Source organism: Pollachius pollachius, assembly GCF_949987615.1.
Source record: "Pollachius pollachius genome assembly, chromosome: 1".
NCBI classification, from domain to species: domain Eukaryota; kingdom Metazoa; phylum Chordata; class Actinopteri; order Gadiformes; family Gadidae; genus Pollachius; species Pollachius pollachius.
In genome coordinates, this window is record NC_136934.1 from 35045897 (window position 1) to 35063460 (window position 17564).

Genomic DNA, 17564 nt, shown 5'->3' on the forward strand with positions numbered 1-17564 from the left:
TTTCACCCCGGGCCAAACTTGAAATGCTCTCTTCACTGGTCACACTTGGCAGCGGCCATAGGACCATTGATTTCCCCAACCCAACCCTCCTCATCCTCGGTGACACCTAATCTCACCCGGAATGATCTACGACCGGAGTTTTCACACTAATTCCTTCTTGATCAGAGGTGATAAATATCCCATTGACATAAGCAACTCTGTGTGCGTTGCATGGATGCACTGTTTTGTTTAACGCCACACCACCTCCAGTGACTCTGACTGGCAGCTTGAGAAATGATGGTTGTGTTGTATTGTCTTGCCCTTGTGTGTTTCCTGCACACCGCTAGAGGCCTGCACAGAGAGCACCCTGTCTCATATGGACGGCAACCACTCGTTGGTCTGCTGGAAGTGGCCGTAGGATGAAAAAACCTATGTAGCTCTATGTAGCGTGATGGTACATCATTTGATACAATTTCATGTGGACACCTTGGATTAGTAGCAGGGTCTTAACAGTTTCCCCCTAGAACTGATGCTGTTGTTCATTCAGGGGGTAAGAGAGCGCAGTAGTTCCAGTGCTACTCTCAGCCTAAAGGTACTGGGGTTCCAGCAGCCGGTCCTGCCTTGAACAAGACACCTGATCTCTACCTCCTGTGTAATGCCTTAATGCCCTGCAAAACTTAATTCACTACAGGGTGCTTTGAATAAACTAAAATAAACAAACTGCCAAACAGCGGTGCACAGCACACGCCTAGCTGGATTGTTTTGTTCGGTGGTGGATTGAAACAATGCCAACAGGCAACAGATTCAAAACAAAGAAATTGGTGTTTAGTATTGAAACACTGTTGGCAGGTGGCAGATCAAAAACAACTTAACTAAAGTACAGCAGCCCACAGCCACGTGTCCAGTGCCGTTGATTTCCATGCAGATCAAACAGCGGTGATCACTAAGTAGTGCGTGGCGGTGGACGTGGTGCAGGCTGCAGAGGTCCACAGCCCAGGAAACACCAGCTCAGGTTTCCTCTGCTGCTCGGCGATATTTTCATACGGCCCTCTCCAGCGTTTGGTTTGGTTTGGTTTGATTTGGTTTGCTTAAACTTTGGTCATCACAACGTGTATGCCGTATTATGAAGCAGCTGGTGACTGTACAGGGGCCAATAGGTTGTGTGTTTGTTTGTTTGAACGTGTGTGTGTGTGTGTGTCTGTGTGTGTGTGTGTGTGGGGGGGGGGGGGATTGGGATGTCAAAGGCAATGAGAGACAGTGGTGTTAGAGGCATTCTTAACGTATAGTTTACTATATGTAACCTTATGTAAAAATAGGGTATTCATTTTCATCATGTGTGTGTGGTTTGGGCAGTGTGTGTGCTAGAGTGTTTGTGTGTGTGTGTGGCTTGTTTGAAAATGTGTGTGTGTTTGTGTATTTCAGAGTTTGTGTGTGTGTGTTTGTGTGCATGGTGGGGGGGGGGGGCTTTCTTCCTACTGGGAACGTCCCAGTGCTACAGGTGAGATGTCTAAATTACACACACATCTCCATTAACTATAAATGACACCCTGGACAGCCAAGCGATTACATCCTTAAACGAGGTCCGAGAGTGTGTGAGGGTATATTTGTGTGTGTGTGTGTGTGTGTGTGTGTGTGTGTGTGTACTTGTGTGTGCTTCCATGCGCTTGCATGTGCATGTGTGTGTGTTTTTAATTCAGGCTCCCGCCTGTGGGCCTGTCCCTGATTCAACAAGACACACACTTTCATACACTCACATGCTTGTGTGTTTGTACATGCACAAACACACACACACACACACACACACACACACACACACACACACAGTTTGTGTGTGTGTGTGTTGTGTGTGTGTGTATGTCTGTGTGTGTGTGTGTGTGTGTGTGTGTGTGTGTGTGTGACAAGCCCCACCCGGCACACGGCTGGTCTTTGATGAGCGCACTCATTATGCTAAAGAGCGCCGCATGGCGGGCTTCCACGCGCACGGCGGAAAGGTTAGCGCAGGAGAGGCCAGTGGGCGCGTACGGCACCTTTGGGTAAGGAACAGACCTCGGAGAGAGCCTCAGATGTCCTCAGGCTTAAAAATAGATATCGATTGGTTTGGGGAACCCATCTTACCTGTTAATCACAGGTAAAAAAGATCTAGCTCTATATCTTTACCAGGCGCGTGCCGTCCATATGGGCGACCAAAAAATTGGTCCTCAGTAAATCATTCCTCCAAATCTATTTTTAATAACGAGATTGTCACATGAACTATCTATAGTTTCTGTAAGCTTTCAGACTATTTTTGGATGAAGGTGGGTGGCGATTCTAGTTGAGTTTAACGTGTCATGCAATGTTGGGGCAGGGCCGCTCAGCGACCGCGTTCCTCCGTATGTTTATCACATGACCCTGCAGGCTGCAAAAAGAATTGCTGCTTAAAGACGCCTACATGGTCGTAAAGCAGTCTGCCCCATGGCCATATTTTAGAACTGTTGTTTTTTTTACTCAAATTATTCCGCCAGTATCTTTCGTCGTTTCTATATCAGATGTAGATATGGCGAGTGGTGGTGCACCTGTGACTAACAGTGTTGGGTTTCTGTTAAAAAAACATTTGAGAGGTTAAAATTGGAAAAGAAGTTAGCCATCAAACAACTTTGCCCAGTCAGACCAGACACAAACATTGTCCAACCAACAAAGGATAGGGGGAAAACTTACAACTTTCTCACAAGCATAGCATTAAAAGAAAAGATGGCGGGTTGGTTGCTCAACGAGAAACACTGTTTTTGGTTTCCTACTTTTTCGAAGCAAGTGTGCGCACAGGACAAGGGGATATATGGACCACGGGTGTGAGTGATGTGACGCATATATATATTTATAATATTATATAATACAATATAATATATGCATATAATATATACATATTAAAAAAACATATACATTGTGGGTTGGGTTGCACGCCAGACTGCCCCACTGAAATTTAGGGTCACCACACGCTACTGATCTTTACAACTCTCAAATTATACCTACAGTAGCTTTAAATAAATGTCAAATGATTGACATACAAGATGACTTGGATAAAAGCATACATTAAAATAAACAAAGAGTAGATTATACTCAATTGTAAACAAGTCAAATAGTAACAGGTTGAAAGGGGCCACGCAGGCAAAAAAAACAGTGCGGTTGTGTTTCCTCTAGTTTTGTCCTGTGTCCTTCAAACGCTTCTTTTCTTTCCTTCATTCTTCCTCAACCTTCCGTAACTCGGGGTCTCTTGGAGTCAGAGATTAGTGTAATTACATGAGAGATCAGCAAAAAAAGGGGGTGGCAGTGGGGTTAAGGAAAAGGAACAGTATATATTTCACAAGGAGAGAGGAGGGAGGGGGGTTGTGTTGCGATTGTCGCGAGGTCGACTGATTGTCTGACTTTTAATCCTGGACCTCATTATCACCTCCAGGTCCGGCTGAGCCAGTAAATGAATCTATCTGCCGAGTGTCAAATCTTCACACCTACGCCCCGATAATCACCCCAAGGTGCAAACTCAGAGGATAGAGATTGATAGAGATAGAGATGGAGAGAGAGAGAGGGGGTGGAGGGGGATAGAGAAAGGGAAAGAAAGAGAGGAAGATAGAGTGAGATGACGAGAACTACTGAGAGAGGGAGAGAAGGATGGAAAAAGGGAGAGAGATGGGGAGTTACATATATGTAGAGAGAGAGAGAGAGAGAGAGCGAGAGAGAGAGAGAGAGAGAGAGAGAGAGAGAGAGAGAGAGAGAGAGAGAGAGAGAGAGAGAGAGAGCGATCGAGAGCATGGGATTTCATCAAGGAAACCAGTTCATTCAGCGATTAAGAAAAGCAACGAGCCGTTATTTGGTAGCTAATTGGCGCTGATTAAATATTGATGTTTTCTTTAAGGTCATAGCTGGGACAGAGTGTATGGCTTGGATAATCCTGTGTTCCACTGGGATCCCACAGGGTCTTTGAAATCAGGCCCTTATGATGATACATGAGTTCCTAGATGTCAACAGCAGCTATGCTTATTCGCTATTCCTTCCGATTAGATGTGTTTTCATTAGCTGTATTTGTCATTTTTAGTTATTTTATAATTACTGGATGACATTTGAAAGATGGACATTAAGAACAGAGAATTATGTGGCAATTAGCCCCAAAGAATGTACAAGTAATGTGTAATATATAATGAAGTCATGTGGAATATGAAAATGCTTTTTTGCCTGGACTATATTTTCGAAATATTTATAATTTCAAAAACCACATTTTCACCAGTTTTGCATCACTTGTTGGGGGGTTTAAACTTCTCTTTTTAAAAAAAAAGTATCCTTACAAAAAGTGGATGCTTTTTATAAAGATTAATTTGATTTTAATGCAATATAATGCTTATACGGAAAAGTATTTCCATTTTATATACTATAAAAAGGTATTTGTGAACCAACCATTTTTGGACAATTATTATGTGTATATTATTCATATTATTTTGAGTAGTACTTACACTAATACTAGCGGTAATAGTGGTAGTGGTAGTAGTAGTAGTATTAGAAGTAGTAGTGGTAATACCAGTAGCAGCAGTAGCAGTAGTAGTAGTAGTAATAATAGCAGTAGCAGTAGTAGTGGCACAAAAAGCAGGATTGGAAAGAGAAGTCTATTTTGCATTATTTTTATAAGGCAATGAAACGTCTATTTAACCCTAACATATTCAAAATAGCCCAAGCATAATAGCCTAACCCTAGTGTCTAACAATGGCAAGCGTTTAGTGGTCACGGTTCAGTTCCTCCTTAATAGAACTTTGTTCTGCCTGAAAAAGCTCCTCCAGTTGAAACAATATGACTCCATGATGAGTTGCACTATGTCTCCATTGGGCATGAATCCCCCTCCGCAAATCTAACCAAATCTATGCTACCTTGAAAAACTATAATCATGCATTATTGAATTGGAAAGGATAGTGTGTAATAGAGAGATCCTAAACCCATTCCCTCCTGTGAATTATTCATTAAATTCAAATAACAGATGGTATCATTTTCTTAAAATATCTCAATCATTTTTCAAAAGGGCCAAAAAATTGCGTTGAACAACACAAACCACTCTTCGTTGCGTGCACCATGGTTTTCAAAAGAGAGCACTATATTTGACAGGGACATAATGAAAGTGAACTGGTCAAAGCTCAGGATGAATCATGAGTTTTAAGCTCTACCATCAAAAACATTTGTGTTCCAAGTAAGGCTCACCAACTCTGTAGTTTGAGCATCGCTTGGATATTCAGTGATCAGTAAACGGTTTAACAAGACATGACAACACGTAGTAATGGTCTGTGACTGAGCCGAAATCTGTACAGAGCTAAAGTGAACTCCAACATGGCGGAACATAAATGTGACATGTCTCGCTCGCCCCTTCTCCTCAAAAAGGCTCATAAGTATTTTCGAATTTCTGTTGAACTTCCCTTTTTCCAGAGTCACTTTGCGAACCATCAAACCCATGGAACTGTAGCAAAAAAAAAAAACACGGAGGCTTAAATGTTCTGCCAAGCCCGGGCTACAACGTAATTAAAATACGATGATGAGAACAAATGGGATTATTAGTCCACAGTGTGTGTGTGTCATCACTCTTGACTGATCCATCGAAGACGACGTCAAACAAGCCAAGCAAATTCAATTACACCCGCAATTACTGCGTGGCGCTAGTGGAGACGTATGGGGGGATGTTAAATATTGATGGGAGCGTGGCTGCTGCATTTGTTCACCTTTCAGAAGGTGATCACATCTCCTCAAGGTAATCACAGATGCTAAATATGAACCCTGTCAATTAGTCACCTCGGGGGGGCCCCGACGTGCAGCGGAGAAGCGGAGTGTTCTGGGGCCGTTATCACGTCCGGCCCACTCTCTCTGTCAGTTAACGGCGTATTTCAGTTTGGATCAGTAACAAGGGGATTGAGCTGGAGAATCTCAGTTGTTGGTTGGTTATAGTGGTTGGTTATAGATCTTGGTGCTAAAATAACACGTTTACAGAAACATATGTAATCAATCGTGCTCTACATCCATATTATTCAAATAAATGAAAAACGTTGGCTTGTTGGAGGTTGGCTTGAAAATTAAAATGTTATTAAGTTGATTTATTTGAATTGGAATTATTGTCATGTTTATGATATTATTTCATCAACATGATTCAAATTAGAGACACAGACAACCAATTAGGCATGACATCAGGTCGACCAGTCCTTACTGGTTCAACCCAGCTTCAGTAGTTAGTTAATGGGCTGTTCCCAAAGATTTCTGTCCTCCACTCACCTGCTGTTGAACCTCTCAGGGTGTTTCTCCCTCATGATGTGGAAGCGATGGGCAATGGAGGCGTCCTGGAAGAGACACACAGAAACACAGGACCCTTTACTGAGGCCTTGAAATGCATTTCAGATTATTTTCAGCGGCCAGAGAGAGCCACACCCGGTGAACTGACGGAGTGGTATGGGGCCGTGTTTGATGCATGGTGGTCCCTTGCCAAACGGTAAACCACGTTTTGGTTTCAAACAAGAGAAATTGCAATGAGCCCTGTGTTGTAGCATCTTTCGTTTTTAACAGGGTGTTTTGATTCAGAGTTCAGGAGTGGAACATACAATTTGTCAGTTTGCCTTTTTCTCCTGTCCTGTAACTGGACTAGTTTTACTGTAATGCTGAAGTTGTATTTTCTAATAGTAGTTTACTATTCCTTATTATTTGATATGTGATACGTGATTTTTTTCCATTGCTGTAGAAAGCATTTCAATTATTATTAGTACAAAAATTGGACTATTCTATTATTGAGATGAATCACAACCAGATACAAGAAGAAGGGCAAAATACATTTGTTACACAAATGGTCCAATTTCGGCAAATTGCAACATGCTGAGAAAAAAATTAATACATTTGGATGCAAACATGGGCGTAAAGCTAACTTGCAAACTAACTCACAATTTAATATAGATTCTGATTGCACCTTTGCTGTGCAAATGTTCCATGAATGTGTGTGTGCATGTGCATGTGTTTGTGTGCGTGCGCATGTGTGTGTGTGTGTGGGGGTGTGCGTGTGAGTTTGCATGTGTGTGTGTGTGTGTGTAGGTGCGTGTAAGTGTGTGTGTGTGTGTGCGAGTGCATGTGTGTGTATGCGTGTGCGAGTGCATGTCTGTGTGTGTTTGTGTGTGTGTGTGTGTGTGTGCTCCCGGCCAAGTAGAAGGCAGAGGGTTTGAGCCAAGGGTGTGCAGGGTATTGACAGTAAGGCTGACGAACAGCACGGCGTCTCCACACCGGCTAATTAATTAAACACACATCGCGAGTAATCACAACTTCCAACCAACCTACAGGATGCTGCCTTCACTCCTGGCAACCAAGTTGATTTCTCTCTCTCTCGCTCCCTTTCTCTCTCTCTATCACTTTCTCTCTCCCCCTTGATATCTCTACCCCTTTCTCTTCCTCCCTGTCTCTCGCCAGCCACTCTGTCATTAAAGTATTTATTTCTGTGACTCTTTTAGCCTTTCCTGTCCCTGCTCACACCCTCTCACCTTCTCTTGTGCAGTGACCCGCAGCGGTAAGCGGGGGCGTCCTGTGGCGACGGGTGAGTGCTGCTAACAGAGGAGCTTGCGCCGCGCTACATGCTAACCGTACGTTTAACCGGGACCCAGAAGATGCAAGCAGAACCGCTCCCAAAAACAAGCTCACCCATGATGTGTTGATGCGTTATTTTTAGAGTTGTGATGTGTGGTGTAAAGTGTTTTTTGAATAGGGACTCGTCAGGGTTTTGTGACGGGGGAATACAAATGAGGCTAGGATAGTGTGGTCCACCACAAGCCCCTGTGCACTGTGCTCAATCCCCGATCCCTTCCTGTATGCATCTTTCAGCAAGAGGCCCTACCCCTACCTGTTAATTTTTTTATTTATTCTTATTGTATAAAACACCCATGCTAAATGATCATGTGTAGTAATGAATAGTTGGTTGGTCTACCAATGAGAAATCTTCTCACTGTGAGTCACTTAAGATAAACCCAAAAATATATATAATTCAACGCTGTCAAAATAACTATATTATAGAAAGTAATAAGGCTTTTGTAGTGATAGAAGCAAGTGATTAAAAACCTAACATGGCCCTGATCCAAAACGGAACAAAAGTTTGTAGGCTATTGTGAGTAAACTTGACGCAGTTAACTTTTTGGGCAGTACCAAAGCAATCTGTTTACAAGCCCATCCTTCTCGTGTAGCGATTCAGCAACAGCCACCACAGGGATAACCCCCCTGCTGGCGCTCTGCAGTCGAAATTTACCAACGCCAAAAAAGCGTGAAAAGACCAAAAAATCAATGGAGCCTCTCTTGATGTCTTTTTAAGATGGCTGTGAGCTGAAGACCAAAAGAATCTCACGAGATCCCCCAGACGTCGGGCGGCGTCGAGAGGTGAGATGATGGAAGTGTTGGGTTGGAAGTGTGTAAACTTGATTTTTCTTACAAACAAGACCATAGCTGAAGACAAGAGCGCCGAGGCCAAAGGAGGCTGTGTCCCCTTTGGTTTCAGCCCCAGTGTTTCTATTGGTGTTTCTTTTCTTCTGAGGTCTGCTACAAGAGAAACAGAGCGGCTGCAACTGCTCCAAACAACAGCCCCCGAACAACAGGGAAGAGATAAAATGCAACGTCACTCGTGGAGCACAGGTCGATGTTGTTTGTGTGCCTTAAGGAAGTTAACAGTTAAGTACTGGCTCCTTGTTAACATGTGTTTCTAGTTTCTGCCGATGATGTTAACCAACAAGACGATTACAAAAACACATTTAAACTTATAGTATCAAGTGTACTATCGAAGGCAGAATGTAATGTACTAGATCTGATACCCAGAGCAAAAAAAGGAGAAGGCAAAGAGAAGAATTACTAAAGGGGAACAGGGGGTGCCTCTATCTTTTTGATTTTAGAAGCGGATGGGCATGTTTCCAACAGAGAACAATGAATTTATGTCTATTTTAGTGTCAAGGCACCCAGTCTAGCTGTGTTTTCCTGTGATGGTCCCAGTCTAGAGCAAGGCGACTCCTCCAACGTGGATCTCAGAATCAGTAGAAACAGTGGCATATCTGGTATAATGGCATTTCCCACAGAACTCTGTGGTCCATTGTGCTTTACATAGTAGGTGTAGTAAGTTCATCCATCAACATACTCAGGACACGTACAAATCGTATAAGCCTTCAGGACACAGGATTGACACCACCCCACCCCCCTTCACTAGCTCCCCTCAAAATAATTACCATTGTAAAAATCTGGTGCTGAAATTAATACGGGACGTGTGTAATGTCCTCCCATAGCTCAAAGTTTGGCTCCAATTATGGGTGGGGCGGGGTTGGTGGTGGTTGGATGTGTCTTTCATTGGGGGCAGTGGGGTGTGGGGGGGGGGGAGGGGGAGAGTAATGTCTTTGACAAGGGAGTGCGACGGCAGGTCATTAGAGCGACGGGTTACATTATGCTAGCTGATCTCTCTCTCTCTCTGATTAGCCCCTGCCTCTCGTCTCGGCCCCTGATTGAGATCATTACACGTCACGTCACTTCCACATCCTCCCAGAGGGAGCGCTTCATTAATTCTCCCAGTCCGATCACCGAGTCGAGTCGTCTCGCTGTAGCGTGACGAAGAGTGTCGGGAGGTTAGCTTAAAAACCGTCGAGGGAGGGAGAGAAAAACCCAGTGGGATTTGGAATTGTAATGGCAATTTCTTGTAAGGGTTTATTTTGTCAGGTAGCGATGTCACATTTGTTTTCTGTTTGCGTATCAGAAAGATCATTGGGCAGCATTTGTGCATCAACCTAATTTCAAACGGATGATTCTTAAAGGTGAGAGTAAAGACGTTGAAAAAAGAAATGGAAAACTATAAAAGAGTTGATCATCACAACAGTGCTTAACCAATCAAAGATAGCAAGCACTTTGCCGGCGCTGCTGCAGCCTGATTTACTACAATGTCATTACAGAAACAATCTCACGTCATCTGCATAATCTCTGAAACATTATTAGCTCGACTTTTTACACAATCTTTATTATATTGTTATTTTCGTGAACGTGTCACAAAACATTGCATATCACACTCCAATCCCATGGAGAACCCCGAATCTTCCTAATCCCCCACAAACGACTTCATTTGCCATTGCCGTGGTCGACGGGCACTAATCCTGTTGTTAGCATGGAGGTGAGGAAGTTATAATGACTTCACAAAGTAACCCCGGACGGAGTACTTTTTATTTACCACTCAAAGGGTTCATTGATTCTGGATAACTTGGTGTTGTCCTTGGTAACAACACGCTGTGAACATCTTTTGTTTGTTATTTAGATGTATAGAAAGATGGATACTTAAATAGTAGCAAAAAAAAGACTGAAAAATAGAAAGGGAAGAAATAATGAAATAAAGAAAAAAGAGCCAGAAAGTGTAAACAGAAGGAAACACAGAGAGAGAGACAGAGCCAACGAAATAGAGAAAGATAACGAATGAGAAAAAGAAAGTGAGGCAGGTGACCCCATGTGCACGTATCGTCCCTTTTCCTGCCAGACAAAAGCCTCTCTGCCGCTCCAAATCACAGCGAAAGCTTTTTAAATGCTCTTTCACACCAAAATATAATATGAAACACAATGTGCAATAAAAAACAAATGCAAAAATACAAAATAATTTAAAGTTAAGAAGAACTTTTCCTTGATGCCCAGTTTTATACATTTGTATTTGGCAGATTCTTTAAAAATAATATTTTACTCACACAGAACAGGTACATTAGAGAATAGGAATATAATCCATTTTTTTCCCATCAAAACCTTAAGAAGACCCGCCACCCATTATCCTCTAATAACGTCATTACATTCAGCGACAGTTATTTGACTAACATTTGTAGGACCATGCAGCACTTATGTCGCTGAGACGTACGAATGCCACCAAATGAGAGATCCCCCCACCTTCCAACACCTGCAAATGTCAATTACCATATTTCCCTTGACATTTATCAGTAATGACCGGCATGATCCATGTGTAATCAGTGTCATTATGTGGGACTAGGGCGCGGGTGCCGTTGGTGGATGTTGTGTTCTGTGCGCCCTGCCTAAGTCCGTGGCATTGGCCACCAGCTGACAGCCGCTACACATACACACCAGGAGGCTGCCCTGGATCAATCCAGCCTGGTTAGTGCTCAAGTACATCTCCATCAACATGGCACTAGAAGGTCCTCCAAGTTAATACAATAAGGAGTGTTAGACCGTTGTGTTTTGAAAGAGGGGTGTTGGCACTCAGCGCACTTTCGTCGCTTTTTATCTATTCAATTTAACTTGAATAGATAAACTATCTTCTTAGTATTTATTTAAGAATCGTTCCAAATTTTTTTGGATAATCTATAACCTAAATATAAATATATATATATAAAAATAATATAAATATCTGATAACATTCAGTCAGAACAGAGAGACCTGATATTATTATGAGATCAATGTCCAGGATGAACTCTTTTCCCTGGTTCTCTTATCTTGCTCATCGTCACGTTGACGCCGGCGTCCCCCCCGCCAGCGGGCCTCACTCACCACGCCGATGGAGAAGTAGTTGTTAATGATGCTGTAGGGCGCCGGGTCTCCGGGTTCCTCGCGGTCGGACGGCGTCACGTCGATCCGCCAGCGGTCTAGCGTCACCTCGGCGCTGGTCTCGATGTCCCGCAGGATCTTCAGCAAGCTCTCGCCCTCGTAGCCTTCGGCCGCCAGAGAGAGAGCAGGATGGGGAGAGAGACACCCGGTGTCTGTGTGAGTCGTCGAGTCCAGCAGAATGGGTTTATGGGGCAAAGGCCCAACGTAAGACAAAGGGTGTTTTGTTTGCAGTGTAGTTGTGTTTAGTCAGTGAGACAACCACATTTTTTTAAAAATAAAAATACAGAATAATAAATAAATGTGACATACTAAAATAAAAGACATACTGTATATATATAATGCATATCTAAATAAAAAGGGGATTATTAATATTTATTATTTAAAAAAATCTATAAGAACCATGATGGGATTTTTAAGGGTCAACACTATCTGCAGCTAACTGCTGGCCAGGAGATCCACACATCTTGACACACACATCATGGCATTACAAGTGTCCTGAAAAAACCTCTCTCGGACGCATACAACAACCACTGCACTGACGGTAAAATACAGGAATTGTGATAAATGGGATGGTGTGCATTATACATGTATGTTTTAGAAAACATGGTCGTTTTGAGGTGGTTTAGTTGTTCAATAATTAAAACTGGGTCTCACTCTTTCGGAGAAATTTGGTGTACAAAATGAAAATGTAGCAATACAACTGCACATGGTCATATTATCACAAGCAACCTGTATTCGAGTAGCGCGTTGGAAAGGGAGGATGTGATTAGGTTGGTTTCAATCTGCAACCTCAGCGTTAATGGCTACCTCAATCTTATACACTTGACCTCTTAGTAAAAATAGACTAGGAAGATCTCTACATTTTGTGTGCAACAGTGTCAATATTAGAGAATGCACATTATTACAATCAAATAAACACAACAAGTTGAGATGAAAACAGCAGGTCCTGTGAGGAGTCTCCCTACCTCCCCCCCAACGCAGGCAGCGGGCCAGGTCATTTCCTGTGCCAAGAGGAAGTACACACACAGGGGGGTTCCTGTTTAGGTTGGCCTTATCTGTCATGGATGGGGCAAAAAGAGAGAGATGGTGTCAAATATAAATATCACAGACAAAAAGCATTTAGAGACCAGTTTCAAATTCAACCCGACGGACAGGCCTCGATCCCTCGGTCCCAACAGAGACACAACCCTGTTCTCCAGGATCAGTGGGTTGTTTTAAAGCACAGGTCCAAAGGAAATGTCCAGAATGTTGGGTATATTTAAAGACATGCATTCTGCCCAAGGCATATTACCTCCTTTTGCTTTGATTGATAAAAGATTGCAGCAATTTTTTGAGTGTCTGAACTAGCAGGGAACAGGTCTGTTCAGGTCAGAGCAGGTCTGGGAGACAAATAGAATCCAGAGAGGTGATTATTTTTTCTTCAAATGATGACTAATATGTTTTATTTTCCTCCATCCACCTCAGATAATCACCCCAATTGACCATCTCTGAATTTGGCAATTTTACTATTTCAGTCAGAAAAAGTGCTGTTTTGCAAAAATAAACGATAACAAATATAGTCCAAACCCCCGAAGCCCGTTATCTGTTTTCAGCAGATGAGGGGATGAAAAATGAAACCAAAAGAAAGACAAATCACTGAATAGATTGTTTGGGAATCTGTATTTTCTTTTATTAAAAAGCCAAAATAAAATTTCAGTTCTGTTCTGAAATGGAAACTTGAATGGCGGTTGGGTTTTGGTGGTGGTGATGGTGGGGGAGTCTGGTGTTAGATGTTCTGTACTGTATGTGGTTACCGATGAAGTCCAGGATCCAGCCAACCGTTCCGTCTCCGCCGCACGCCAACACGCGGAAGTCAGGAACGTCTCTGAAGAAGTTCAACCTGTCAGCACAGAGACAATGGGATGTTAGCAGTACACACACACATAGAAGTACACACACAGACACACACAATCCCAGAGCAGACTCACGCACAAACACACACACACACACACACACACACGCACACACACACACACACACACACACACACACAACCACACTACGCAAAAATATATTTTTTAAATGAGTATGGACACTCTTAAACAGGCATATTTTATCTTAAATTTATTTTAAAATAAATATAATCTGTTTTAAAAACCACATCCAAGCCCAATTTATTAGCGCCTCCCTACCAACAAGCTGCATGTTGCACGGACAGTTCCTCATTCAGTCGGATAGGCTGCCTGTTAGCGGGCTAATTGGGTCATTACAGGCAATGTTCAGACCAACGTCTTCCGTTCCTTCACAATAACAACGCACTAACTGAATGAGTCGGCCTGCAGCCTTCGCATGGTGGATAAATGATCCGCTCAATTACTCTCCAACTGGGACTGAAAACCATATTAGACTCAAAACAGACGGCCGTCGACATGAAAGGCAACTTGGAGCACATTTAAATACCGAGAAGAAGCAAACACTTAATTTGCCGTAATCGCGTTAGCCGCACAGCTAATTGACAGCAGGGTGCGCGGCTGCCTCCGCCTACAGTGTTCGTCACCTATGACCGGTCACCCCGCTAATACGTGCACTTGAGGAAACATTAACAAAGTTATGACGAGGGATGTACAAGGTCATCCGGAATGTTCCAGGGCTTTCAGGGGGAGCGAGTGCGGTGACTCGCCTCGTCTCGTCGCAGAGAGAAACGCAGGGTTCAATACGAGTGATCTTGTCGCCACATGCATGAAAATCAATAGGAAGCAGAAGACAAAATGGCGGACAAGGTCAGCCGCTCGACCGGGAGCGGTGTTGGCAGAGTCCTCGTGATGCTATGCCAGAGAGACGGTATTAAAAATGGAATTTGGATATAACCCTTCATGCCCAGTTGGCCGTGCATATGCCATTGTATATTCATATTTTTTGCCCACACGCATATTTTTGTTTTCCCAAAACCTAAATAGAGCCAAACAAGGCGTGAGCACGGCGGTTCCATGAAGGCTGATGGACAGCGAGTAAAGAAGCAGCAGAATTCTTATGCATGTCAACAGTCCTTGCCCCGTCCTTTAATCACAGGTGTGGACAACAACAGTGCCGGGCGATACCTGCTGCCTATGCAAAACAGATGTTAGCGTCCGTATGCATGGTCACACCGCAATGCGGGTCGGGTCGCATCCGTGCACACGCTCGCTCATGCACGGCACCTGGGGAGCGGGTGGCTAAGGTTTAAGGTTCCTAATTGTCTGTGCCAACCCGACTATTGGTCCAATCACAAAGGCCTCCTCCCTTGCAAGTGATCGTGGCAATTATGTGTGTGCAGTGTGAGAGCCGCCGGCGTGTAGGGGAGTTAGTAAACACACTTGAGTGATGGTCGAGGCAAACATAAGGCGATGGCACGATAACCATGGTGGAGAATGCCCCGCATTATCTGTCTGTTAATCAGCCCCTAGTGTGGTCCTATCGGGATATGTTGGGGGTTACGCCCATTGTGCGTGAGGATTGTCTTTGTGTGTGTGTGTATGTCAGTATGTGCACGTGCCTATCGTCATATCTGTAAAATCGTTTATCTCAAGATTTGATGTAGGGTCTTTTTTATTGAGTGTGTTGTGCGCATGTGGATCGGTATATATGAATGGTTATAAGCATATCTTCTCCTGCAATGGGAGAGTGTGTTTCATTGTGTGTGTGTGTGTGTGTGTGCGTGTCTGTCAGTGTCTGTGTGCACATCGTTTTGTTAATTCATCGCCACAATGTGGCCCTAAAGCGTATCTGAATGACTTACCCCGGCATGGGTCCGGTCTTGGCCAGGTTGTACACCTGTCTCGGGTTCAGAAGGTACTGGAACTTCCGATAAATCCTGGAGAGAACAAAAAAAAAAGGGCGAGAATCCAGAATCAAGACAAAAAAAACGAAACGAAAACGAAACGTTGACCAATTCATCCAAAGCCAAAGAATACGCAAGAAAAAAACATATCTTTACAAAGCTCCGTCCAGATTCAAATAGCGGGCAGCTTAGGGCCCCGAGCCACGCGGGCGTATTAGTGGGACGTTTTGTCATATTAGCACAGACACAGACAAATATCCAATCATAGGCTGACAGTGAGCCGGACCGGGCAGCGGGGTGGGCCTCAGCCAAAAGGGCCTTGAGGAGGTGGCCATTAGAAAGACTAATTTATTTTAATTTCAATTTCATTACATCAACTAGCACAAGTCATACTTTGATCTCATAATTTAAACAGATGAGTCTCGCCATAATAGGGCGTGGACGAATATGTTTCAGTAATAACCCAATTAGCCCTGGGTCAAATAAAGGAGGTTGGGTGGTGGTGGTGGTGCTGCTGCTGCGTCTTACTACCACTACCACTGCAGGCCAGGAGCGTGACGGAGCAGAGCGCTCAGGGGGTGGAGGGGGCGCTCCAGCACACAGACACTCCTGGGGTAGTTGGTGTGCTGGAGAAATGCTACTCTATTTCTAACTCCTGGACAAGTCATTTAGCACAGGCTTTCATCCAAAGCGACTTACAGCTAACATTCATTCATTCATTAAGTATAGCTCCTTAATAGTAATTAAGGAGCCGGTAGGGGTTTAGGGGCATATTGCTCAGGGAGGCCTATAGTTTAGACTGGAGATTGGGGGTTCAGACACTGAACCATTTGGTTCAGAGTTAACCCCCCCCCCCACCTCTCTCTCTGTATCTCTCTCTCTCTGCATCTCTCTTTCCGTATCTCCCTCTCTCTCTATCTCTCTCTCTGTATCATCCTCTCGCTGTACCTTCCTCTCTGTATCTCTCTGTATCTCTCTCCCTATGTATCTCTTTCTCTGTAACTCTCTCTGTATCTATCTCTCTGTATCTCTCTCTCTCTTTGTATCTCTCTCCCTATGTATCTCTCTCTCTGTATCTCTCTCCCTATGTATCTCTCGCTGCGTCTCCCTCTCTCTGGATGTCTCTCTCTCTCTCTCTCTCTCTCTCTCTCTCTCTCTCTCTCTCTCTCTCTCTCTCTCTCTCTCTCCCCCTCTCTCCCTTCTAGGCCAAAGCCTCATCAGAGGCTTCTGTATGAGTCCTGCTGGCGGAGGTGGACAGTAGCCTGGGCTTACCTCTCGCCTTGCTTGCCCCCACTTTTAGGATTGACAAACACCAGCAGAGGATGAGTGCCCTCTAATGTTGTTATCTACAAACAGAAAGAAAGATTTATCAGGGTAAATAGACGGTTCAGAATCCCTTTATGCACTTATTCCGACCCTAGGTCGGCAAATACTATAAAAATATTTTAGCATTTATTGTGGTCGTCATTGATTTTCTCGCATAACAAAAAAAAAGGACGCGGCAAACCCATCGCTCTCAGAGTGAATCAATAAGTCAACAACATGACTCATAACTCAGACGCGGCTCCCAAAAGTTCTTAACGCCGCCGCCCCCCTAACCAGAGCGACGCTTCGGCTCGGGCGGCGGCGTCCGGTCTGTCCACCAGGGACGCGGCTTTCCTGTCGCTAACTAAGCGTCAGCCGGGCTGACGCAACGCTGCTGGAGGTGGAGCTTACGACACACACACACACACACACACACACACACACATACACACACACACACGCGCGCGCGCCCACACACACACACTCACACGAACGTAAACAATCTTCTAATCCCGAGGACCCATTTGAATATGACTCCTTCCTGCCATTACGAGTTGTAAGGACTCGGCGCGCTCTTCCTGACACAGACGAAGTGCTTACTGTACGTCCCCCCCCCCCCCCCCCCCCTGGTCCCCCTAACCCCAGCTGGATTAATGAGCCCCCTGTCTGCCTCGCCAGTGATCCATTACTTCCTGTAATTATATATAATAATCCTGATTATTACGCTGCTTTGCTGGCCTGAGGCAGAGATGGATGTGATGGTCGGGGTATAATCCATGTGTGTGCTGTTCTCTCTTCTCTGCCAGACACACCAGGGCCGGACCGATGAACGGGGGCACAGAGGACACCAGATAGTGCTCTGTCGTGGCGATACGCTCGCCTGATGGACGTGCACGCGTGGTGAGGT

General features: G+C 44.3%; 1 protein-coding gene across 3 annotated transcripts in view; it reads right to left on the reverse strand.

The window, feature by feature from the left end:
- The window catches only part of dgkb (diacylglycerol kinase, beta), a gene marked incomplete at both ends in the record, with an annotated part of 45806 nt that overhangs the window by 13301 nt on the left and 14941 nt on the right, over positions 1-17564 (reverse strand). For all 3 annotated transcript variants that reach the window (XM_079744455.1, XM_079744454.1, XM_079744456.1), the window contains 6 exons: positions 6247-6311; positions 11500-11660; positions 12522-12611; positions 13350-13435; positions 15311-15385; positions 16625-16698. In XM_079744455.1, coding sequence (XP_079600581.1) covers positions 6247-6311; positions 11500-11660; positions 12522-12611; positions 13350-13435; positions 15311-15385; positions 16625-16698 — 551 coding nt within the window. The remainder of the gene's footprint in view (positions 1-6246; positions 6312-11499; positions 11661-12521; positions 12612-13349; positions 13436-15310; positions 15386-16624; positions 16699-17564) is intronic.